The sequence below is a fragment of the Sciurus vulgaris genome (genome assembly GCF_902686455.1).
Source record: "Sciurus vulgaris genome assembly, chromosome: 1".
Classification (NCBI taxonomy): domain Eukaryota; kingdom Metazoa; phylum Chordata; class Mammalia; order Rodentia; family Sciuridae; genus Sciurus; species Sciurus vulgaris.
Window position 1 is genome coordinate 75650785 of NC_136461.1, and position 26199 is coordinate 75676983.

Below are 26199 nucleotides of genomic sequence, written 5' to 3' on the forward strand. Positions count from 1 at the left end.
AATTGCAACTCACATGCTGTGAGTTAAAATTGAAGTCAGTTGTGACCTCTGCCTTGAGCAGAACAGATCACTACCCCACCCAGCCTGACAGAGGCCAAAGTATGACCAGCAGATGGTGCTGCAGAGCAGGCAGCAACCCAGGGCCTAACTTTTCCTTGGAGCTCAACACCCACATGGAAGACTGAAAAGAATCTAAGTCTTCTAGCCAGTCGGTTATCTATCTGGTTTAGTAAGGAACTCTCTAAGCACCTACCCCCCCCCCTTTTTTTTTTTGCTGCTCCACTCCCTTGCCCCACCCTCAGTTTCATAAGTGTGTTCCTGGTACTTTAAAAAATAGGGTGGCCTGTTCCCTGCACTATTCTGCAGCCTGTTCCTTCTTGCCTCTTAGATAACCTGTGTGAGCTTTCATTCAGAAAGCAGTCTCCAGTTCCTGCTCCAGCTAACATAAGTACTCAGCCATGATGATGTTTTAGTAGTGATAAAAATCAAACATTTTCTGGAGCCATTGTACTCTAAAATGTTAATGCAGTTTACTTTTTAAAATGTGATCGATAGATGAGGGGCAAGTGCCCATAAATTACTAAAGGCAAAAAACATTCTATTAGCACACAGTGCATTTTGCAATATTTGTTAGTCTGTGTTTTACTGGGGGGGGGGGGGTGGATTTTTAATTTGCTGAAAGCTTGACTTTTGTTTTGTTGTTGTTTTAAAAGAGAAAAGAATATACCTGTCTTTGTCTCTGTTCAAGAGGGATATTTTTTAACATGACTCATTTAGGAAATGTAATTCTAATGCCGTATAGCTATAGGTTTCAATTAACGTTCTACCTTTCTGACAGCCTTTACATTACATGTTTTATGAAATCATTAACTATTGTCATGTTTCTATTATGATACTATTAGGAAATAAAGAGACTTATGTAAATGGAGATGTAAAAGAAATGTATGACAGTTACTCAAGCAACATCTGTGCACTATCATACATGCTCACACTAATTTTCTAAAGATTGTTCCATTCATTATAGAGCATTGTTAGTTGCTGTGGCACAACCCTTATTTCCATGCATTTAGGGAACGAGGCAGAGAGTGGGTAAATGAGAGCCTAATCAATACCACTTTTCATTTTGCATCTAATGTGCTGCCTTTCCCTTTCTTTTCCTCGTGCACAAATCCAAAAAAGATCCTGACGTTACAGTCATAAAATGTAATTCTTCTGCAGAAACACAGACAATAATGCTTTCTGTATTCAGGCGTATTGCATATTCTAATGGCATTTGGCTAAATTGAGTATGGATTTAACATCAAAGGCTTCATGAATTTTTCAAATGAGATATTAAAGTCAATATTTCAAGTGAAAGATATTTCAATTTAGTTGCATACACAACAATAAAAAACTTCTACAAGGTAGAGGTACTAGTGGCTGTAGCAGTATTAGTTCATTCAAGAAATTATTAGTTTATAAGAAAATCAAACACAAGGTTGTGATATGGCAACGACTCTGAATAAATTAGACTAACCGATACGCACTAGTGTACTTTATCTCTTGTAGGCTGAAGCAGTACACTTGCCACTGGCTTGTTCAGGGCTCCTGGCTGGTTTTTTCTAAACTCTGTTGATTAGCGTGAAGATTTGCATTGCCATTTCATAAATCTCCTTATTTTCATTTGTACGAGCGGCAGACTTAGAATATGTGAAAAAAGAGCCATTTTTCACCTTGCACTTAAGTGGATCTTTCTTCAAGGTGTCAATACCTGAAGTGGGTCTCCACAATGATGCTAAATGTTGCCTTTCAGGCAGGTTGGAGGATGCTCAGTTTCAGTGTGTGGGGAGGTGCTGCAAATCGCTGTCAATTATCCATACTATGGCAGGTGACTGATACTCTCAGACAATACACACAGGCTTGGATTTCTAGAGCACCTTTCCCCTGAAGAACTCAAGGCTGACCTACACGCATGCCTCATCCCATAAGAAAAGGAATGGCAGAAGGTATTTTCATCCCACATCACAGATGGATAAATGAAAGGCACAAAGTATGAAAGTGACATGCCTTCCTGCTGACTGTGGCTCTTGGCAGAGTGCATTTAGGAAGAAGTCAGCACCAAAGCTGGACCTGGAACTGCATCTCCTGATTTCTAGACTAAAGCCCTAAACACTGAACTGAACTGTCATCCCTCCTCTTCAGCAGCCAAGACACAACAGGTTGGTCTGTTTTAATTTGTATTGTCTTTTTGGTTTTGCTCTATAGACCTCTAGAAAGGCAATAACCTGAATTTCCTATACAGCTATTCCCACCTCACTTCTCTATTTTTGACTATGACACATAACAATGCATTTGATCCAGTGCCTTCAAGTTTCCATCAGTTTGATCATGGATTAACGCAAACCTCATATAGACACATTAATTAGATACAGACGCTTTAGGTAATAAAGATTAAAACAACTCACAAACCTACCAACCTAAATGAAATGATCACTTATGGACAATGACATGCAGCCCACTTAGCTGTCCTGTATGCCCAAATCCTTTCCTATAGTTCATAGCTAAGCCACACACCAAACAGTGCAAATGCACCCAGGTCAGGTTCAAGCCCATTAACCCATCTGCTACCAGTGAATAATCTAAACCAGTGTCATTGTCAGAGTCCTACTTCATTGAGGTTCTTCAAAAAGATGACCTTATGAAGGCCCAGCAACTCGAAACACATGAAGATTTCATTCTGCAACTTGAAGACCTATGGTCATCTTCAGGAGACATCCTAACTTCATAAATACTGTGTAATGAGAAAGACGCACACAAACCTCAAATGTTTTTTCTTTAACAAAAATGAAATGTTGGAGCTATTACTTGTTGCAATTTCAAAGGATGTGGAGTCCTCTAGAAAGATGTTTCCATTGGCCCACCACACAGGTACCCACAAAATACTCACTTCACCTGTTTAAGTTAATATAGGCTCATGTGGCAGGGCGTGTTTTGCAATTGGATTGCAAGAAGCTATATTTCAACATATCCACACCCACCCCCAATAGCAACAACAGCAAAAAGCCTCCAGAACTGAAAATTGTTTCTTTGCTTCATTACATCTAAATGATCAGACTCATTTCAGTCTCAATTCTCAAACTTCCCTCCCTCCATTTATTCCTCTTTCTTTTTAAGGGACCCTATTATAGGGAGGAAAAACAAAATGGAACAAAGCTACAATTCAATGCTCATTTTAAGGTTTTCAGTTATAACAGCGCTCCTGGGCATGACTATTATATATTGGCTTCTTTGGAAAACTGTTGATCTTTTGATGTTTATCATTTCTTTATTTAAACTGTAAAAGGGAGCTTTGTGGAGAACAAGACTGTGTCTCTAACTAAGGCCTATATTAAAACGCAGCCCAGGCCATGAATGAAAATGGAGCCTGTGGAATCAAACTATTCCCTCATCGGCCCCTGCCCACATCATAAAACCAGAAGCTATTTGGCACAGAAGAAGAGATGGGAAAACACAAGAACTAAAAGCTAGGGCTGACCATGTACCTAAGAGCCACAAATATAAACACAGAAGGAGGGGTTAGCTAACTCTGGAAAGCAGCAAGGGGGACATCAGAGGTTTATGTGACAGTCAGTGTTCATATTCCTAAAAGAAAGTGCACATTTTAAATTTTCACTGCACATCTGTGCATTGCTATGTGTTTAAGGGCCTGCTAGGACTGGAATTACCGGAGATTTGAAGCTCACAACCGGGTAGCTCTGGCAAAGCTGTATGGGGGAGGAAGGCTACTGAAAATCAGAGGGGGAAAGTAGAGTCTCTGCCAAAGAGGAACATTAAAAAAGGGTTCTAGCTGAGGCAACTGTCAGCTTTATATATGGGAACTTGAAATGGAAAAATTGGTAGTGCCATTGAACCTGAACAGCAGCTGTGAAATCAAAATTTACTCCCTAATCTGAATTAACTAATCAAAACCAGGTCACTCCTCCGCCTTCTCTCACTACCCACTACATCGCCCCTGGGTTATTTTTCATGACATGCTGCAGCGAAATAAATAAATAAAGAACAACAAAAACAGAAATGCTAAAGGTCAAAGTGTCCCCACAAGACCCAATGCACTTGAGATTTATCAATGGAGGGAAGAACATGAGTTTTCCACTTTTCATCGTTTTGTCTCTGTGGTGCATAGACTCAGTAAAAGAGCAAGGTTACACACCTTCATCTCCGATGTACTCAAGTCAAAACCAAGAATGATTTTCAAATGATGACTTCTGCGATCTAAGCTCCGAAGACAGCTGAAAGGTAAAGACTGCATGAAGCAAAACGACCAGTGCTAGTAATTTCTAAAAATTCAGATTCGCAGCTAATTTCATACACAAGCACTTTTTGATCAAGCATAAGCATTTAATAAAATTGAACTGGTAAATTATCCAAAGAAATACATTAAAGGGTGTACACTAGCCAAAGCACGATTGAAGCTCTTATTAACTGGTGATTATCTTCACTGATCCACATTACCATTCCGTTGCAGATGTTACTGACATTAAGATGTATGATGCAGAGGCTGGAGAAAGAGCCCATTTAAGACAGGTGAATACTTAATAGTAATTCAACATACCAGGCACAAAATGTCTTTCACGGGAGTTCAAGGATTTTCCCTTTTTTCTCTTTGCAATTTTATATGAATGTTTATAAATAAAATGAGAAATGAAACTCCATTTGGTAGCCATTTGACTTGCTCGACTTAATGGCCATTTGAAACTTTGCAATTTATCATTATAGGCTTCTTTCTCATCTGGCTTTATTTTTATTTTATTATTTATTTATATATATTTTTATCTTCCTCTTTGAACCCTTACAGAAAATCCACATTTTAAGTATGCAGATGAAATTTATCTGACCGGGAGCAGTTGTTTATCCTTCAGCTTTAGTGTCTCTACGGCTGATACCGCAATGGTTAGCTGACTGCCCGCTGGATGCAGAACAGACCTCTTGGAGCCTGGGGAAGCATCCTTTTGTTATTGCACTGCTCAGGATTACAGGACAAACTGCCTTCACCCCCACCTCGACACTCCCCTCACTCTGCAGCCCAGGGTAAATACAGAAACTGCTCATTTCTGTACAAGCTGAATGCAACAAAACAGTCAACACTTTCAGGGATACTTCTCTCAAGTTGATTTTTAAGAAAGGCATTCTAGATATTACAGCATGAAATAAAGAGATTAAAAGTAAGATGATTTATAGGGAAGCAAGTTGAAATGATTGGAAAATTCTGAGTCTTCCTCAAGCTATCAAGTCTCTCTCGGTCTCACTGTTTTTCAAATAGAAATGTCAATTGGTGACCAATTTTATATACAGGTTATACTCACACAAGCTCCTCAGTAGCTAAAAAGCATGCAAAAGGAACAAAGATTCCCTCAGTTCTTCTATCCTTCTTTCTGTATGGTTCTGATTTTAAATGTACAACTTTCTCAAATAAACCTGTACCACACTGCACTGCACTTGATCAGAATGCCCCCCTTCAAAGACCTGCCTAAATAATGCTCTCCAATCCCAATTCTTCTGTTTGCTTTGAATCTTTTCTGTGTTATATTGTACCCCAAACCCTAATCTTACTTTCAGAAGGACTGATTGAAAGTAAACTATAAATGGCCAATAATAGCAGAATATAGGCCATCCCCCAGCTGCTATTTCTTTTTCAACAACTGCCATTACCCACAGGAGCGTGAAATGGGAGACTCTACACATGCAACAGAGCCCGTGGGAAGTATATTTTGTCTGAGGAAGTTTTTTTCCAATCACACAGCATAAACATCTACTTATTCTGCATAAGCATAACTCTGATCCTGTAAACATACACATATGTGTATTCATAGTTTTCTTTCCCATATTTGGAAATATATGTGTGTTGCTAGTTATTGTTGTACATAAACAGAAATTTTACTGTTTTTAGGGGAATCTATATTATAAAATATCTTGCACATTCAAATGCGAAGTTTCCAATATTCTCCTTTGTTCCATCAGACAATGTAGAGAGTGAAGAGTGACTTCTCTTTGGGTCAAGGAAAATGAGTCCAAGGGGACTTAGTTGTCTCGAGTCAATGATTTTCAGATCATGCTCACAGAAGTTGTGAATGTCCTCTGAGTTTCCTCAGGAGAGGAGACTTGGGGAAGATAAGACGCGGAGAAGGAGTTTGAGGGAGGTTCTGTTCTTCCTACTTCCTTAGCCAAAGCAACTCTACATTTATTGATTTTATAAAAGAAGTCTGTGAAAGATTTTACCTGAAGATAGATTTCCTCTGCTTAACAGTGTATTGAGTTCTTTCTAGGAAAAATGGTGCTGGGGAGATGAATACTGACTCTTTGGAATAAAAGGAAGACCCTTGAATTGGAATCTTCAGCAAATTTCTCTGCCCTGGTTAATGATTCTGTTAGGAATCTTTTGACTACTAGCCCCAACCTACTTTTTCTCTCCAGGCTCACAAGAAGTATAGCTAAGAAGCTATACAGCAAAGGCATTCACCAGGTTTCATCTTTAGAACCTTTCTCCAGAATACAAATACACAAATAAATAAATAATCTGTGCTTATTTTACTTCCCAAAGAGACAGAAATCCTAATGAATAACATCTTATTTGTCTACTTAGTAGACAGGGAGGTTTATTTCTTTTTATGATTCACTGAGCAGGGATATAAACTAAGAAGCACCCTTGCAAAAATATCACCGTAGGATGGTCTATAGCCCAAGTTGTTGAACTTTGAACTGCCAAGTTTTACTCTGTTCATAAATGCTCCCTCTCCCAGGGCTGGATATGCAATTTACCTTTCTGCAAGGGGAGAAGGGTAAATTCTGCTTTTCTCCTAGACATCCTACTCTATAGATGATAATATAGAGTTGGGACCAGGTGAACAGACTGCTCTGAACTTATGATCAGTACTTTCTAAACACAAGTGCTATTTCACACCATGTGGTCCATCACCACTTCAAAGTACATTTTGCCACCCTTGCAGAGGACTTGTTAACCTAATTACCTCAAACTCTGAGAGTGGAAATAAGAGCGAAAATAAAAACATAAAATAATAATGAGGATAAAATAATAATAATAAATTTGCTCCCACTTTGTCAGATGCAGAGAAATTTCCATTTTGCAAAGGATTTCACACTTCCTACATCTTTGTATAACATATGTTATGTTCTAGTGGAAGTTAATTAAAGTTCATGTTTGACTGTTGATTTCTATTTCAGAGCACAGTAACCAGAAAGGGTGCTTGCCCAAGATTGAAACCTTCCGTAGCATCAGTTAGACCTTCAGTTAAACTGATATGCAATCCATTCAATTCCAAATTTGAAATTGCATCAAAAGTACAGGGGGAAAAATAAAGATGTCTGTGGGCTACCACAATTGTGCATGTCCATTGAAATCCTGTCTGGGGTTGTATATTTGACAAAACGTGTTATCTCCTTCCCCAAAACCGATGATGAGGCTCTGGTAGAACATGAAGAGCACTCAGTGTTTTCCTTATGAACGGACTGCACAGTACAGGAGGGAGTATTTGTCATGAAGTTGCTGTATCACCACCAAAGAGTGTTCTTGTGGAATACTGTGGTGCTTAAAATATACTAATTACTGTTACAGTGTGTGCAGCAACGTGAGCACCACATCTACGAGCTACACGTGGTACCCAGAGTCAAGAAACAGCTGTAATTTTGGCTTTAAATATGTTTATGAGCATTCTGAATGGTTTAAGCTTGCTGTGCAGCATATGATTTTAATTTTCTTTATGGATATAGGGGGGCAATGAAATGCTGACTTTTGATATAATAATCTTTCAGGTTTGGGAGAAACTCTGGGAGGTCAGTAAGACCTCAAGCCCGCCCTCTTAAATCTCTACTTATAAAGTTCTCAGCAGTAGATGTGAGTAAAAAAAATTTTACATTGTATACTATGTCTTATATCTCTGATTTAAATGAACCCTTTTAGTTGACTACCCAGGCCGGGGAAATCAGAGAAAACCTGTAAAATGGAGGCACATATCTTATTTGCAAAATAATAACTCCTTTCTTTGGGACAGAAGAAATGGAGTCTTCCAAAGGAAAATTCAATTTCCTTATTTACCATACGCAAAACTCAAGGAATAGTCATTTTTATATTGAAACTCATATTTAAACACACTTCAAAGCAAGTGCTAAATTGGTCATTTCTCAGGAATTGCTAAAGCAGATTTGCCTACAATAAAAAAGGAAAAACATTTGAATTGCCTCTAGTTATTGTAAGTTAATTGTGCCTACTTTGGTTTGTTTCATTTAAAAGAACACATCCCAGACCAGTTAGTAGTTGAAAGATTAGTGATGGAGAAGAAATGGATCCTATAAAAAAGATGCACTTAATGAAATAGAAATGATGTTATTTCCCTCAAATGATTTCTATTGTAAGACACTTATAAATACCCATTTGACTAAAATTAGAGAAAATAAAACTTGATAGACAAATCTTACTTGCTAAGGTGTGGACTACAGCAGGTAATTTCATCTGCTCCTTAAAAATACCTTTTCTGCATTGCAATTTTTTCAGGAACATGTCTTATATCTGTCACTAAGGTACAAAGTTACTTCTCAAATTAAAAACAAAATTGTTTTGTCAATCAGATACTCTAGCCAGATTCTGGTCACATCAAGAGAATATCGCAAATAACACACTAAAAGCCCAGAAATGTGTTGACAATTTAGTCCCAAGTAGCTAATAGACAATCTCTTATGATATAAAAAAAATGGTTGAAATACAGAAACTATTGTATGACAGGAGCAACTAGATTCTAGACTTCCTAAGACAGCAGTGTGGCAGGTGCAAGCCTGTTAACCAAACTCATTTTCTTTCTTCTGGCACATAACTAGACTCCATTCCCAAGCTTCCCTCCCAATTAAGCTGGAGTCATTGGACTGAATTCTGGCTGGCAAAATATTGTTGAAGTTACGTGTGTTACTTCAGACTTTCACATTCTCTCTCATTTCCCATACACTGGCTCAATATAGAGGAAAGTGAAGCTCCAGAATATGGTACAGCCACATGGCAGAGTAATCCTCATCTTGAATGACAGCATAAAGTCAAGACATAAAGGAGAAATCTGCTTTTCTTATGTTAAACCACTGAAATTTTGACCAATGTAAATAGAGACATTGTGGTGTCTGCCACCTATTAAGAATTCAACTGAAAACCACAACAGGAATAGTCCAGGAGTTTTTAAGATCCTTAGAGAAGTAGTGTGTACATTCATTCAAAAGCATTTACTCAGCACCAACTGCAAGCAACACAGAGAGTTGAAGGGTTCAGCCTCTTTCTTCATGGTACTCACAGCCCAGTGGTTAAGGAAAACCATTCCTGAGGTTAGAAGATAGATGGATAGAAAGACCTAATGCATAGGGTACTAGAGAGGTACTTAGTCTTCTTACACAGACTCGGGTATTGAAGTCTCCATAATGATGGTTATAATTCAAGCAGAAGAATTAGTGGGTATCAGCCCCATGGAGAAAGGAACAATAGCAGAGGACCTGAGGCAACACCATGTGTGATGTTTTTGAGGCTCTTCCCTCAAGGAACTTCCAGAATGGTAGAATTAAAACACGTCGGGGGTCAAATACCAAGTTCCATCAGTCTGCCAGCTTCATGACAGCAATATCTGTTTTGCCCCACTTAAAAATAAACTTTAAGAACAAAGCTTTGCCCACACACACACATAAGAAGGTCTAAAGTAAGGTCATATTTATCCTCTTTAAATGTAACAAATTTGGCCAGTTCCCTAAAAGAGAGAAGAGCAGGCAGTCTTTCTAGTGTTCAGTTTTGGAAGAAACATCTTTATAGTCTGTCTAGATGACAATTAAATCTTTTTGTGTTTCCATAAGTACCAAAAGGATAGTATCTGTGCTCTTAAAATTCAGACTAATATTGTATCCACTTATTATACCTAGATACTGCTTTAAAAAGTTTCTGTTTTATCACTGTGGGAGGTTTATGTGTGTGAAATTCAGGTACACTGATTATCAATTTAAGTGCACAGCATGCTGTAATATAATAGGATGCTTTGCCTATTTTTTATGATTTCTGGTTTGGGTAGGAGATCCTAATTTTTGTTTATACATGCTTTTGACCAAAAGATGAAGCAAAACAAAATTGTATAGTTCCATTCTGAGTCTAAGGACAATGATTAAGAGAAAAGATATATTAAAAACCCTGAGATCTGAAGTTCCTCTGAATCAGTGAAATATACAGAAAAAGGAAGCTTAAAAAAGAAAGAAAAAGAAATACTGTCTGTATTAAAAATGTCAGCAGGTAAAAGTAGTCAAGGTAACCTAAATAAGTACACATTATGTCACAAGACATTAGTCACTTGCTTTTTGGTAATATACCAACTTTGGACAAAAGTAACCAATAACATGTATTCAAACCAATGCTCTATTGGATATGTACAGAATATTTTATAAAATTCTGGACTTCTTAGAAAATAGCAGAGAAGACAATACCACCCCAGGGGACAATCCACACGTGGTATATTATCTCCAAGCCACCTGTAGTGTTTCTTATCTAAATCAAAAATAGAAAGATCCAGACTACTCTGATCATGTAAAAAGCCTTAAATATTATTTCGAGTAACAAAAGAACACATTTCTATAAAAACATAAAAGAAAGTCTTCCTAACATGAAGAATGTACTTAAAAATTTCAGTCCAGTTCTTGACTACATTGGATTTTAAGCCTCTGAAAGTAGAAGGTGTCGTGACAGAAAGGAATATCAGTTTGTCAAATTCACTCTTTACAAATAATGGATAATATAAAAATAGAAAAGCAAAAAGACATGATCAGACTGAAGACCATGGTAAGGATCCTATAACCACAAAAGGAACAAAAAATGCAGAGTTGTGTACTGAGCTGAACATCTACTGGAAACAGCCATGGAGTTTGGGAGACCCACTCCTGGATGATAATGGAAAGGAAAGAGCTCATATGAGAACAGGAATGGGAGTGGAAATCTGGTTTACTATTTAGAGATAGTAGGTAAAACTGGCTAGTTTGGCTTAAAACAAAACAAAACAAAATGTAATAAGCAAAGTATACTGCTAGCCACCATGGCCAAAAATGGAATCACATCATCCATTGATTCAGTGGATCCTCAATGTCACCGAAGATCATGAGACCTGGATGTGGACAGGCATAAAGGTTAGTGTCACAGGGGAAGGAGGCAGCAGTCACAAACAAAACAAAACAAAAAGGGAGCGGTGCATGTGGAAGGAGAAAAGAAATTAAAACAACGATACAAAATTTCCTTCCAAATGAGTTGTGAAATCAAAATTACATAGCACATTAAGAACAGAAGAAGTTAACTAACAACATAAATATTCAGAATAGTAACTATTCTAAAGAAATTAATTATACAGAACAGTCTGGCAAAAATGCTAATGTTACTCTGTTGAAAGTACTAAAAGAGATAAATGAAGAAATAACAATGATTTGAAACAATTCCCTTTGACTAAGAGATATAAAACAAAAATGATGGATATGGAAAAGAACAAATTGGAGGTCTGGGAATGGAAAAATATTTTCTTGAAAAAATATTAATAGTATTATAAACTCGACACTGAAAATGGTTGAAGAAAAAAGTAGAGAATTGGAAAATAGAACTGAGGACTTTACCCAGAATGAAGCATAGGAGACAGAGAGTTTTGTTTTATTTCATTTTTGAGTTTGTTTTGTTTCTTTCTATACGTTATCAGATAAAAAACAAGAACAGATTGGCAAAATCTACTTTGCAACTAGTATGTGCTGAAGAGATGAAAAGAAAATGTAAAAAATAGTAAAAAATAGTAAAGAAGTGTATAATTTGAAGAAATAAAACTGAATTTTTCTACACTGAAGAAATGAGAACTTAGACCTGAGTACTTCTATAGGTGTTCACAGAATAAGTGGAGATAAACCTAGGCCAGGAGGCATCCTAACAAAATGAAAAACACTGAAGATGTGAGGGGGGCAAGAAAATTAAAAAAAAAAAAAATTAAAGGGAACAAGAAGAGAAAAAAAATATATTACCATGACAATTACACTGGTAACTGACTTGTCAGTGATAACAATAAATGCCAGAAAAAGAATGAATGAATACTTCAGAGGTGCTCAGGGAAAATTACTGTCAATTTAGTAGCTTTTACCCAGTTAAGCTATTTTTCAGGAGGAAAGGCAAAATGGAAGCATTTCAAGTCATCCTTCACTAAAAGATCTATTAAAGAATGTTCTTCAGGAAAATGACAAATTAACACATAAGGAAGTTGTAGAATTAAGGAACAAGGGTGAGACCAGAAATTGACAAACTATTCCAATAAATGTACTCAATGATTACCTAAAAGTAATGTTTGCAATGAGCACGTATTTAAAATAAAGCAAGTCAAACACTGCCATGATAATGATAATTATTTTGCATGCTTCTGGGGTGGGGGTGTTCAGTGGCTGGTTAAGGCATCATGTAAGTGGTGTACTTGAACTAAATCAATTTTTAGGAATTTCGTAAGCCAGTTATCAAAAACAGCCATTGTTTAAAAATTAAAGTATATAAATCTACAATGAAACAGATTAAACTAAAAGCAAAGGTAATAAATACTCAAAACCCATGATTTTCAAATAATTTCACTTCATTTAACTATTATCTATGCTCTTGAGGCTCATCTATGTCAAGGATACCCAGGATACTTAGGATGGTGTGCTACTAGCCATGATTTCTCAACTCTGCATTCAGTGACATGCAGAGTTGAATCAGTCATAATGGGAATATTTACACCATGGAAATGAGTAGATATTACAAATTTAGGGATTTTTTTCCTCCACAGTAGTCAGTGAAACATTTACCAGTTCACCACTGTGTGTATACACACACACACACACACACATGAGAAGGCTAGAAATATTAATGATTTTGCATTTTATTATGTTTATATATCTTTATTTTAAAAATCAATTCTTTTTAGAATCTTTATTCTAAAAATCAAGGGCAATAGCAGAAAGAGAAGAAGAGATAAAAGAAAGAGGGAAAGGAAGAAGAAAATGCAAAGGAAGAGGGTAGAATAACTATCAAAAAGACTATCAACCCAAGGAAAACAGAAAACACAAACAAAAATCTAAAACAAAAATAAATAAATAAACATAAATGTTATAGTATTCACAATAAATGAGAGTGAAGGCAAGAGAACATCAGAGTAGACTGAAAAACAGTAACTGCATTGCTTACTAGACATATTTAAACCAAACCACACAGAATATCTAAAAATAAAGGGAATTAAAACAACAGAAAAACACAAATTAACACAAAAGGAAGTCATGGGAATTAAGAAACAATGGCAAGAAATCAAAATAAAGCTGGTATATCTGTACATTCTGTATTCCTAAGTATATATGGCAACATGTCAACATTTGATCAAGCTGATTGTTATATTGTTTTATCGCTCTCTAGAAAATTCTATATGGTAGTAATATTTCCTAATAAAAATGTTTTTAAAAAGAAAGTACCTTTGATTCAGGGAGCCAGGAGTATTACAATAAATTCCCAACTATGCCACTAATTTTGTCACTTCTATAGCTTTCATGTACCACTTCTAGAAAAAAAGAACTTTGGATTTTCAGTGGTTCTTGCATCAACTGCATTAGGATCTTTGTCACATGTTAAAAATACCTCCTGAATCAGACTCTTCATGTGGGGCAAGGTTGGAATGAAACACAGTTGTCTATTTTTAAAAGCCCATCCCCACCGCTATGAACTACATCAGGATCTAAGGATCACTGACAGCTGATCCCTCATTTCAAAAGAAACTTTGGTTATGATTTGTCATAATCTTGGAAACAAACTATTAGTGATCTTTATTCTTCCTTTTATTGGGAAAAGATCCGAAAAGTAAACCCAATTAAAGGCTAAAGGACTTAGGATTTACATGTATTAACAAGAAAGCAGAGCAAAATAATTATTGATAGTAAATAATACTTAAAAAGCTCTCTGCCTCTTACAGCAAAGGCTCTTTACCAAGAGTTTTGGGAGTTCTGAGGGTCGACAGACCCCCTAAATTCTGTGCAGTTGTATTGTACATTTTCAGAAGGCCAAGGTCATTACCTGTCATTTAGATTTTTACACAAGTTTGTATTTCTAAATACATTAGAAATACATCTAAGAAGATGACCAGGAGGAACTAAAAATACCAAAAAGAATCTTACCCAAACCTTGTAGCGTTTCAGAGTTATGTTACAAGTCATTATCAAATGTACCTATGCATATAGGGCTGAAGTCACCCTTCATTCAATAGCAGGCAGTGACTGAGGATTCAGGAGAGGTGAACAACATAAGACCCTAAGACCTCTAAATGGCATGAATGGAATCCATATGCTGTGATACAACCTTTAGGCAGGTACTGTGTAGGAAAGGACAGTCAACTAGAGGAATGCTGTAGGAGGCTGGTAATTGGGTCCCAGTCTTCACCCATAGGAAGAGTGTCCTTGGGCAAGTCACCTGACCACACCTCATCAGCAAACTGAGACGATCATAGTAGGTTACTGTGTTAGTCATCTTTATGTCACTGTGACAAAATACCTGAGAAAAACAACTTAAAAGGGGAAAGATTTATTTTGGCTCAAGGTTTCGGAGATTTCAGTCCAGTCTTCACATCATTGTTGTGGGTTTGCAGTGAGGCATAGCATCATGATGCAAGAACATGGCAGAAAAAGGATGCTCACCTCATGGCAACCAGAAAACAGAGAGAGAAAGGAAGGGACCAGGACAAGATACAGTCCCTAGAGATATGCCATCAAAGACCCAACTGTGTGCCAACTCCTACAGCTCATACCACCTTCCAAAAATCCATTTAGCTATGAATCCATTGATGATTAGAGTTCTCATGATCCAGTCACTTCCTAAAATCCTCACCTCTGGACATTTCTGCATTGAGAACCAAGCCTTCAACACATGAATCTTTGGGGGACATTCTAGAACCAGCCCAAAACAATTACTTAAAAATTTCTCCTTGTTCTAGATTCCATAATGCTACCAGAAACAATTCTCCCACCTCAAAAAAAAAAAAAAAATGAAGATAAGCTAACAGCACACCTCAAGTACAGATCTAAATGGAATCCAGAAAATCCAACGATGGATCACAGATAGAAAAATCCAATTTTAAGGGGGTAGGAGAAGAAAAACTCTACTAATCCAATAATCTATACATTAATTCCATAAAAAACTAGCACAACACACTATATTCCTCTGAGTGCATAATTAAGTTTCAGCAAGCAGATAAAGGCCATTAGACTGACTGAAAGTAAGGGCTATGATTCTCCATTCAAGGTGTTCTCATTTTTTTTGAAAGTTCAAAATCAACAAATTAGATATGCTTGGGCAGGCTGTGATACACTGGCAGTCAGCCCAAACCACCATTTGTCCCAGGAGTCCTAGAGTCCAGGCATAATCATGTGAAGTATGTGCCCACTAGGTCCCTGGAGTTGTGACTGCATTCATCTTTAGCTGACCCCAGCTATTAGTATTTACTGTTTCTTAAAGTTCGCCTGTTTAATTCCATGGTTCCCCAAAATATGTGCCAAGACACTATGGAACACCGCTGCAAATTTACAGGGTCCATGGATAACTTAAATGTTCAAGGGCCCAACAGCCTCATTTTCTAAACATTGCATAAACTGCTAGCAAGGAATTTTGTAATTCCAACATTAGGTCTTCCTATAATCTTTTCAACAGCATCTCATTGTATCCTAAGAAAGGAAGGTTTTGATGGTAGCTCTGAGAAAAACCAAGTAACACAAAAAATTCATTGTGAAATAAGAAACAAAAGAGGCAGCAACCCAATGTTTTGAGAAGTTGTGAGGTGCTTAACACATACCCATATCCCACTATGTAGAGATTGTGATTAAGAATAAAATAGAAATATGATTTCATCTTTCAATTTCTTTGCATTATTTTTTCAGTGTTATGTTAGGACATAACTATTTAGTATTTAGACCTACCTACTTAATAAATAGCACTGTTAAGTATTTCTTTTGATCTAGCACACAAAAATATTATGAGATACCAAGATTGTTAAAAAAAAAAATATGAAAACCACTGGTTTAGGTTTAAGAGTGATTCAAAGCTTGGATATAAAAGAAGTCACAGATTCTAAATTTTAGGACATATATTTGTTCTTGGATTATGTAATAGGAGGATGAGGAAAAATAGGAGAAAAGAAGGAGAAGGAGGAAGAAGAACAAGGAGAGATAGTAATAATGATAATAATGATGGTCATTTATTGAACATTTACTAAGTACCAGATTTTACACTAAGTACTTTCACTTAATCTCTTTCAATCCCATGGCTGTTTATACAGCTGGGGTGCTCTTACACTTAGTGAATTTCCAGTTCTGTTTAGCAAATGGCCATTATTCCAATCCCCTACGGGCTCCCCAAGGGATCCCCAACAACTCCAGCAGTCCTGGCTTTTCCCCAGGACATTTGCACAATAAAACAACTAAAGCAGCAGAATTCTGCTGCAGTTCTATGATTGGTATATCTTATGACTGCCCAGTACTGGGGCCTTTTGATTGTTGCATATCTAGAAGTCACTTGTGTTACTACTTTTGTGAAGATGTTCTTTTTTATTCTGAAATTTAGATGTCAACTTGATTCTAGTTCTATAAGACCCCCCCAAGCCCATGATGTTAACCACTACATGTCTAAGCCCAATCTATTTAGAGCCATCCACATTTCTAATGCATGCTTCATCCAATAGTTCAGTGCCTGGAAATTGCTTTGGACCTGCAGTCAATTCAAAATACAGTTGATTTGAGCTCCAGTTTTAAACATGAGGAGTCCTTTCCACTGACGTTCTTAATTAGCTACCATAAACTTCCCAACTTGTGAGCACACATAGCAATATTCTATAGTAGAATTTTAAAAATCAAAAAACATCATATAGCCAGGTTCAGTGGCACATGCCTATAACTCCAGTGACTTGGGAGGCTGAGGCAGGAGGATGGCAAATTCAAGTCCAGCCTCAGAAATTTAGGGAGACCCTGAGCAATTTAGTGAGATCTAATCTCAAAATAAAAATAAAAAGGAAAGTGCCCCTGGGTTCAATCCACAGTACAAAAAAAAAAAAAAAAAAAAAAAAAAAAAAAATGTATATATTCTGCAAAAAGCAAACTGCAGTAGTTTAAAAAACATAGTCTCTTCCTTTTCGATAGCAAATGGAATCATCTTAGCAGCAGGCCATATCTGCAGGAGCAGCTCCTGTCATCTGCCATATGTTTCTTAAGTGCTCCTGGTGGAATGGCCCTTTCCTGGTCCCAGGACACCCACTCTCTCAGGGCAGTCTCAATATTACTAAAAGGAATCTAAGAGTTTCCGATTTGAGATATGATTATAGCTTCTCCTCAAGATTGCATATCTGCTGAGAGCAAAGCACATGGAAAATTGTCTCTTCTTTCAGAATGAGGACTCCATCCCCAGTCCAACCAGGTCGAAGGATGAATCATCAACAGCAACCTATATCTTAAATAAAGAGGGGGAAAATCCCCACCTCAACCATACAGTCCTTTGTCTTTCAATTACAAAAACAGATTTCCTTGATCCTTTATAAGTTCATCAGATCAGATCACGAGTGTCCTCACTGAGTAACCCATGAGAGTCTTAATGGAACAAAGCAACCCACCGCCTCTCCTTCTTAGGGGAAGGTTCTCACTCTTCCATTGGTAGTTGTTCTCCCTTCTCCTGAAATCAAGTTTCTACTCTCCTGAGGAACATGAATCACAAGTATTCAGTAAAACTGAAGTGATCACAAAATGATCACAATAAAACAAGCAGTACCCAGTTTGATTTTGTGTGAACAAGCTACTCTCTGGAAATAAATGCCCTTCACTTTTCCAGGCACTATTAAGTAAATTTCCTCTTTCAGCGTTCTAATCAGCATCCTAGAAGGGCAAATTCATCTCCTATCCGTAATGATTTGCTCCCACCGAATAATTTAATTACTCCAGCTCTCCAAAGGTTCAGGTCCACTGTAATTAGAATACCATAAACTTCAACTGGGTATAACAAGGACAGTCATTTGTGTCTTTACTCTGACCTATTTTTACAAGTTCTGAAAAGAAAGTTTTCAAAACACTAAGAGCAAGACATTTAGATGGAATGGATCTCCTGAATGCAATCAGAGAAGCTTTCCTAGGCTGAGCAAACCAGAGGGTGAATCGATTGTTGACATAGAATTCAGTGTCTATGGCTAGGAATGAATTGATACTTTTATTTAGGTAAACTATAACACAAGTATGAATTAGGCTTAGAATAAAATAGTCAAGCGATCAATTTTAGAGCTAATAGGCTCCGGCCTCCTTTAGTCAAAGTTAAAATAAATGAGGTTGATAAAGGTTGTCAAACAAAGTTCCACGATTAGTTAATGGCAAAGCCAAATGAGGATCCAAGTTTCTTACATCTTGGTTTCCCACCATTTCCCATATAACATATTTAGCACCACCAATCGTCCAAAAAGGGCTATGCTTTTTCTTTATAATTTTACCCTTTGTGTGTTCTTTAAATACAAATACAGACAACCAAATACAAATACCCAATTTCACTCAAAATCAAGTTACTAAACATTTTGTGTGGGCAAGCTATGTAAGAAACTAAAAAGGCACAGTAAAGTTGACCAACATGTGTGTCTTTTGGTCTCAAGAAACATACAATTTAATAAGAATCTAATAGAGATAAAATTATACTGTTCTATTTGAGAATAGATATTCAGGATTATTCTAGGTTAATCTCTACATTTTTAGCAAGTTGTTAAAACAGAAATTGATTTTTCTTGAGATTTGACAATTTTCAAGAGTTTATAATCCTTCCTGATATGTAACATTTTTTGGACAGATCCTATGCTTAAAAGTAAGCATTCTTCTTTTCCCTTGCAAATTTGGAAGTCAATTTACAGGATCCACACCTGAATGAATTCCTAATGGCCTATTTTAACCATTGTGAATTTGCCTTAAGTAGTGTGATTAACCTCTCCTAGAAAAGATCTTTTTTTATATAAATATAGAGCAGTTACTTTAAGGAGAAGCCCCTTTGGATGCTGAAGTTCTCCCCCGTCATAGAGAGGAAAAGATGGGGAGAAGGCACTGAAGTCAACTAGAGAAACTGCAGAAGTAGACCACCCCATTTTAATGGTTTCTCAATAACTGCATACAGTCCCTGCAAAGGGAGCCTGCAGAGGGGTTTCTAAGCAAAGATGGGAAATAAAGAGCTTCCACTGATAAGAAAGCTCCCTGCACCACCATCCATCTTTCTTCTTCTCAGTTATAGGTAGAAACCATACTAGGAAGAAAACACGCTAAACTATCAGAAGGAAGAAGTATGGGTACTTTTAATTCCATCATTAATTTACTTAAAATCAGATCCAGGAGTCCAATGCCCCACACAATTTATATCACGTGTCCTATGTCTACTAAAAGTCAAAGAAGAACAGAACTGAGGTCCATTGTATTTATGCTGACCCCTTCAGAGCACAGTGTTTAGATATTGAAGTTTAAGAAGGTGAAAATCAAGAGCATACCAGGTGAGCAGCACCATAAAAGTCCAATGGGCTGCTAAAGTTCAGGATGGAGCTACTGAGCACTCTTACTCACGACCTTCAAATGATGTGTCAAGACATATTTGTGCATTTGGGACTTATAGTCCAACAGCTCTCAGACTCCATGTGTGGCCTAAAAACATCTGGCACGAAATTGCAACTGCTCAGGACCAGATTGTCTACTGTCGAGTAGCACAGTCAGTGTCTCAAATTAGGCCAGGACCGATGTCATAATGGTGCTTTTTCTTCTGAGCAACTCACTCAGTGCAGCTGTTTTTCCTTTCCACCTAGATTCCTCATGTCAGGACCACCTCTGGAAAAGCCAGTCCCATCCTACTCATACAAAGTAGAAGACTGGGAGTCAGATGTTCAACCACATAGTGTACATTTATTGAGCACCTATGATCAGGAGGCATAGGGCAGGGCACTATGGAATAAAAGAGACTCATGCCAGCCTTTCTGCCACTCACAGGATTGCAGGGAAGATCTGTTTTCAAATGCTCTGTTTCATTGTCAGATAGCATGTTCTGACTTTTATAACATAGGGTCACTACACAATTTTTTTTTCATTTTTTTTGGTTCATGTTAGTTATACATAACATTAGAATTAATTCTGACATAATAATAAATGCATGAAATATAATTTGCTCCAATTCAGTCCCCACTACTTACCGTTACCCTCTCCTTCCACCTTCCCTAATAATTCTTAAAGAACTAGGAAAATAGGTTGTTCTGATTTAAATATGTAACATTTAGGACATAGAGAATTGAAGTAAGGGAGAAATCCTGGGCTACTTTTAAAGTGATACAGAATTTAAAGGCCTTGGCAATAAAAGGCAACCAAGAGTCATGAGATCTCAGATAACATTAAATAAACTTCTTTACCCCCATCGGACTAAATAAAGTAGGATACATGTAATAGGGCCACCTCATTACCCAACTATGGGATGCTGCTCACATCATAGTCTAAATCAGTGACACTCTGAAGTTGTGCCATATGCACAATTCTATGCTGTAGCATAGAGGGCTCTATGCAGTAGCTCTGTAGGAATGCAGAGAATACCTCATGAAGTATCAGCCACATTCAGACCTACCCCTGTCCCAGCTTCGTCTAGTGCTCATGAAGTTTCTGTCTAACTTTCTGCTCCTGGGCCAGACCCTAAGATGTAGGATATGAGATTCCTTCCCCTTATTGCCTGATATCATAAGACCAAGTTATCTTTAATAAGAGGCTCAGCACTGTGGGAGACTTGCAGTGCTGAATTCTTTACTTAAGTACCTCACTTTTGTTATTTTATGTAATCCTCAGAACAACCTCTCAATTATTGCTATTAATATTACCATTTTACAAAGAGGGAATATGTCTAAGCTGGCACAGTTAGTAGGTTTTGACCTGAACTCAAAAACAAGTCAGCCATGGAAAAAGGAACAACTTTGGTATGTTTGGGAAAAATCCCAAGAAGCCCAAGAGGCCAGAACGTGAGCAATGGAAAGGGTGGAGTGAGATGAGGTCAATGAAGTAGAGAGGACCAGATTGTGAGGACCACTTAGGTTCTGTGGGTAATATTTTTCTAAATACAATGACAAGTTATTGGAAGGGTTGAAGTCACAGATTAATATGCTCTGACTCATTAAATATTTAAAGAGACACCTGGTCCCAGTGGGGAGTGAACACCGTAGGTGCACAAGAGTGATAACAGGAACAATTAGGAGACTGTTGCAAAACCCAAAGAGAATGAAGATTCAACTAAGGACATAAAGGTGAGGGTGACAGAGTAGACCAATTCCAGTGGCACAGGTGTCAAAAGTTGGGGCTGGACTGGGCAAGGTGGTGTATACCTGTAATCCAAGCAACTCAAGAGACAAGTAGAATATCAAGCTAAAGGCCAGCCTCAGAAACTTAGCCAGATGGTGTGTCAAAATAAAATTAAAAGGTCTGTGGATGTAGCTCAGTGACAGAGCACTCCTGGGTTCCATCCCCAGGACCACATTAATAGAGACAAAAAGTTGGAGATGGATTGAATGTGGTATGTGAGGGGAAAAGAGAAATTAAGAATGTCTCCCCCATCTTGCCCTGAGCAATCAGGTGAGATAGTGCCTTTTGCTGAGTCAGAGAAGAGTAAGGGAGTGTCAGGTGTAGGTAGATGTTTGGGAAACCAATAGTCTTGTTTTTATTCTGTTGAGTGAGATGCCTTTAACACATTCAAGTGGAGATGCTGAACAGACATCTGGAACTCCAAGGAGCCCCAAGAGCAAGAGATTTTAACCTCTGGTCATCAATGTAGAGATTTGGAAGTCATAAAAGAAGAACTTTAAATTGGGAAGTGATCAGTGTCTTCAGTGGCATGGGACTAGGTGAATTCCTTTAGGGACTGTGGGCAGCCTTTGAGAGTCCTTTTCCTTATCTTTAATATGGAAGGGAAAATGCCAGTCTTGACCACCACCAGGAGAATTACAAAGGTCAAATGAAATGAGACACTGGATGAGAGGGAGGGACTGTAACCTAGGAAAGGGCAAATATTTAGAAAATAATATATTTTCTAATTATCTCATCACTACAATGTACTGACTTTATGGATTTAAGCAAGTTACTTTTCTTCTGATTCACAGTTTGCACATCTGTAAAATGATCCTGGCCTCACAGCATCTTTTTCTATAAATCAAATGAAATAATGTATGTTAAGCACTTAGGTTGATTGACTTCAAGTAAATGTTTAAAACACAGTGATTGGGAGAGCCTTGTTGGCATTATGGTCTATTAGGAAGAGCCTGGACTTTGACTTCAAATAGACCTTATTTTAAATTCCAGGTCTGTCAATTCATTGGTAGTATATTATTTAGAAAGTTATTGAACCTCTCTGAGTCTACTATCTCATCTGGAATATAGGGACGGTAATAGCTACCACTTGGTGGCATAGTGAAGATTATGACAGATACAAAGTATCTGATGAATAGAAACCACTTAATCATGTTTAGCTTTTATTATATTTATAATAATTATTACTGCCTAAGCCACAGAGCTAGAAAAAGACACAGCTCAGAGATCAGGTCCCAAATTCCAGTGTTTGGATTCTATATTTAGTGCTCTTTCCACCAGATCCTGTCATTCAGTAGCACCCTCCAAGTTGCCTACTTGTCCCCTTTAACAAGATGAATAATACTTTCCCTAGAATTTTAGTATCCTCCCACCATAAGTCCACAATCATTAACACCTCTGATCTAATGTTTTCACAATGCCTTGGGGCTCAACACAGCTGCCTTGAGAGGACAAAAGACAACCTCCTGGCTTTTCCACCAAGACTGTGAAGGTGACTAACAACTATTTTCTTTGAGAGCCCAGAGTAGCTGGGCTCTCAAAGAAATGAATTTCCACATTTACCCAGAAAGAAGCTAAGATTTCCTATGCTTCCAACATTGTGTTTTAGGACAAAAATATAAAATAAACAAGAGTCCTCAGATTCAAGCTTAACTTACATGTTTAACTCATCTGCTTTGACATTAACTATTGGTGAGAAAATAAGGGTTATCACGAACAGATATCATAATTATTTCCAGTCAAAATTCTTTGAGATTTTCAGATGAAAGACGTTTCTAGTAGGCTATGATTCTTCTATGATTAGCTATCCCCTATCCCAACAGCCCTTAGTAAAGTGTGTGAATAACCTTACTAACTGTGGATATTGTATTTTATATTTACATTTTCAAGGTTTTATTGCTGCGTGAATATTATTCAAATAGTTTTCTCTAGCCAAGTTCTGTGTGTTTACTTTGAATAACAGACCGTCACTGGAAACAAATACTATTAAAATGGCTCCCACGCAAGGAAATAAAAAGAACTGAGATGAAGTTGACTGGTTACACACATATACCCTGAGCGTGAAATGAAACATGAGGAAGAAATATAAAGCTTTTGAAGGAGATAAACTAGAGTTTGAGTGGAAGATGTAATAAAGCAAGGAATCAGAAACAAATTCTCTGTGAATTAAGCGAGGCTGCATTTATGCTGTTGCTAGAGCCTAAATCCCTCTGGTAGGCTCTATGAATGATTCCCAAAGACGTAATTTTTGCCCTTAAGGAGTTTGCAGGCTAGCCTAGAAACCCAACTCCTGTTCATGCACACACACACACACACACACACACACACACACAGCTTACAAGGCAATACAGAAAAATACACAGATTATACAGAAAAAAACAAATTAGGGTTAACTCTACAATAGAGATCAGAAGCAATCCATACCTAGAAATGGCTGCATAAGTACCTGTGCTGAGTGTGTGTCACCACTTTTGACATTTTTGATCTTTCAAATTAACTTACAGTTCTACAGGATAGTCAAAACTATGTGTGAAGCACTCAGAGCAATGTAAGGTTAACATTCTACCTACTGGATTCTTCATTCTGTGATCCTGATGTGATGCAATATACATGTGCATCTACCTATCTATCCGTCTATCAGAGAAGGAGGAGGAAGAACCAGTTCCCAGAGGTGTTGGGGCTTATAAGAAAGATGTTTCTTTGGAAATCACAATATTCCACGGGAGATACCAGAATTTTAGAATCAATTGTTTAACTACTAATTAATGTGAATTCCCAGCCTCCCAAGGAGGAGCAACAAGGCAATGCGCCATACTCCCAAGAACACTGGGCAGTGATAACACAGGAGTAGTTCTGGGTCTGCCAATGAAGAACCAGTTGAACTTGGAAAGTTGCTTCCATTTGGATTCTCTGTACCACACTGACAGTAGGACTAACAATGACTAGTTTCTTTGGTCTTCAACACAAAGTCTCCCACAGGTGATTCCATAAACATTCAAGTATTTCTAGGACACCAGATTTCCTCTATGAAGAAAACTTCAGTTCCCAATACCCTGGCAGATCACCTACACCCCTGTACACAATATGAAATCCCTTTCCCTTTATCAAAGTTTTGTGTAATCATCATTGTCTATTGGAAGCCCCAACACCTCTGGGAACTGGCTCTTTCTCCTTCTCTGATTTCCAATAACATTTCCAGTGTCATATGACTTGCCGCTTCTATTTAATGTTCAATATTTTAATTTAAATACTCCTTGAATTTGCTTCATTCCTTTATATAGGGTGGTACACTTTTCTAAAACTTAGGCTGTCTTTCATACTCTTAAAAAATCTAGCAGAATCCTTTGCATTCCATCTTTTCACTCCTTCTTGGTACCTCTTAATTAAACTGAATAGTCATTGAATTGGGGTAGAGCTGTCACATTCTGCATCTTTGGTGGGTTACCAAGGAAGTTTCTAGCATCAGACCCAGAACTAACAATAGCTGCTTATGCCAAGTTTCCCAAGCAGTAGCAACTGTGACAGAAGGCACACCATGGACCACAGTGAAAGATGACAACCATTGGCTTAACAAACACCACTGTCTTCTAAGTGCCCAGCCCAAGCTAGGTATTAGGGGTACAATGTATTATAAGTTGTTCCTACCAAATCACTCCTTCTTGCAGCTACTCTAATTCTGATTTCTAAAGTCAGTGGAATGTATTGTGAAGTCAGTGGAATGAATTAAAAGGAGTGATTACAAAGCAGTCAGAAAAACACAACACTGAAACTTTCTAGGGCCCATTTATGACAGCAGGGCCATATTGCCTGTTCACAAAAATTCACAAAATATTTCTGATATTAGGTAGATACTTCTGTATCCAAGACCTTTGTTATTTCAAAGGAATAAATGAAAACTGATAGGCATCAAAGACAGCCCAATCTGTGCTACTGATGTACTTACTTGTTAACATGCTCCAAGGAAAACCCATATTGGTGTGGGAGCTTGCTTTATATGTCATCTAAGACAAGACATCATTTTTAATTAACAAAACTTCCCAATGCATTTATACATCAGTCAAAATTTGTCCTTTTATAAATTTTGTTCAAAAACAATCCAGTTCTGTTGAACTTTGTGTGACATTAGAAAACTCTGAGTCAAGTTCTGGGTGCTCTTGGGATATACCCTGAATAAATGCTCCTTTTCATGACCAGAAATTTGCAAAAGATTTACACGTTCACCCAGAAACTTCTGATGATTTCTTTTGATTTGGCGTTAGCCAGGAAAAAATATCTCCTTAAACAACTTGATATGTTTCGGTTGGAGCTCAAGCACTTGGGATGCAAATGAACTCTGAAGCCCAAAAAAAGATTCCCAAACTCTTGGCTGACTGGGTTCTATGCTTTTACCCTGAAATCTCCTGTTGTCTCTATGATAAACCCAGCCCGGTGAATAAAGTGTTAAACACATGAAATGCCATGTAAAAGACACTGAAAAATATCACTTAACTACATGAATAATTTTGTTTATAATTTAATCCTATCAGTTATAGAAAAATATAAAGACAGTACATTTCTAGGGGGAAAGCTGTAAAATAGAAAATGGATTAACCATTCTTCCTCTATAATAATTTAGTCTATAAACTTATATTCCCAGATAGGTACAGGTCATAGGACCAGACATTATTGTCAACTACTAGGGGATTATTTCTTAACCTGAGAGTTTCATAAAATACAAAATCAAAATAGGTATCAGAGATAAAAGTTGAATGGTTAAACTAAGTTCCTTTTTAAGACAGAAACGAGATCCAGAGT

The 26199-nt window shown here is 37.4% G+C and overlaps 1 protein-coding gene across 15 annotated transcripts in view; it reads right to left on the reverse strand.

Annotated features, from left to right (window-relative positions):
- The window catches only part of LOC306668201 (uncharacterized protein), a 528324-nt gene that overhangs the window by 50466 nt on the left and 451659 nt on the right, over positions 1-26199 (reverse strand). Inside the window, exon 4 of one of the 15 annotated variants that reach the window (XM_079151404.1) lies at positions 4190-4268. The exons of the other annotated variants lie outside the window; for them this stretch is intronic. Within the exon in view, the coding sequence (XP_079007530.1) occupies positions 4190-4268 (79 nt within the window). The remainder of the gene's footprint in view (positions 1-4189; positions 4269-26199) is intronic. 15 annotated transcript variants of the gene reach the window in all.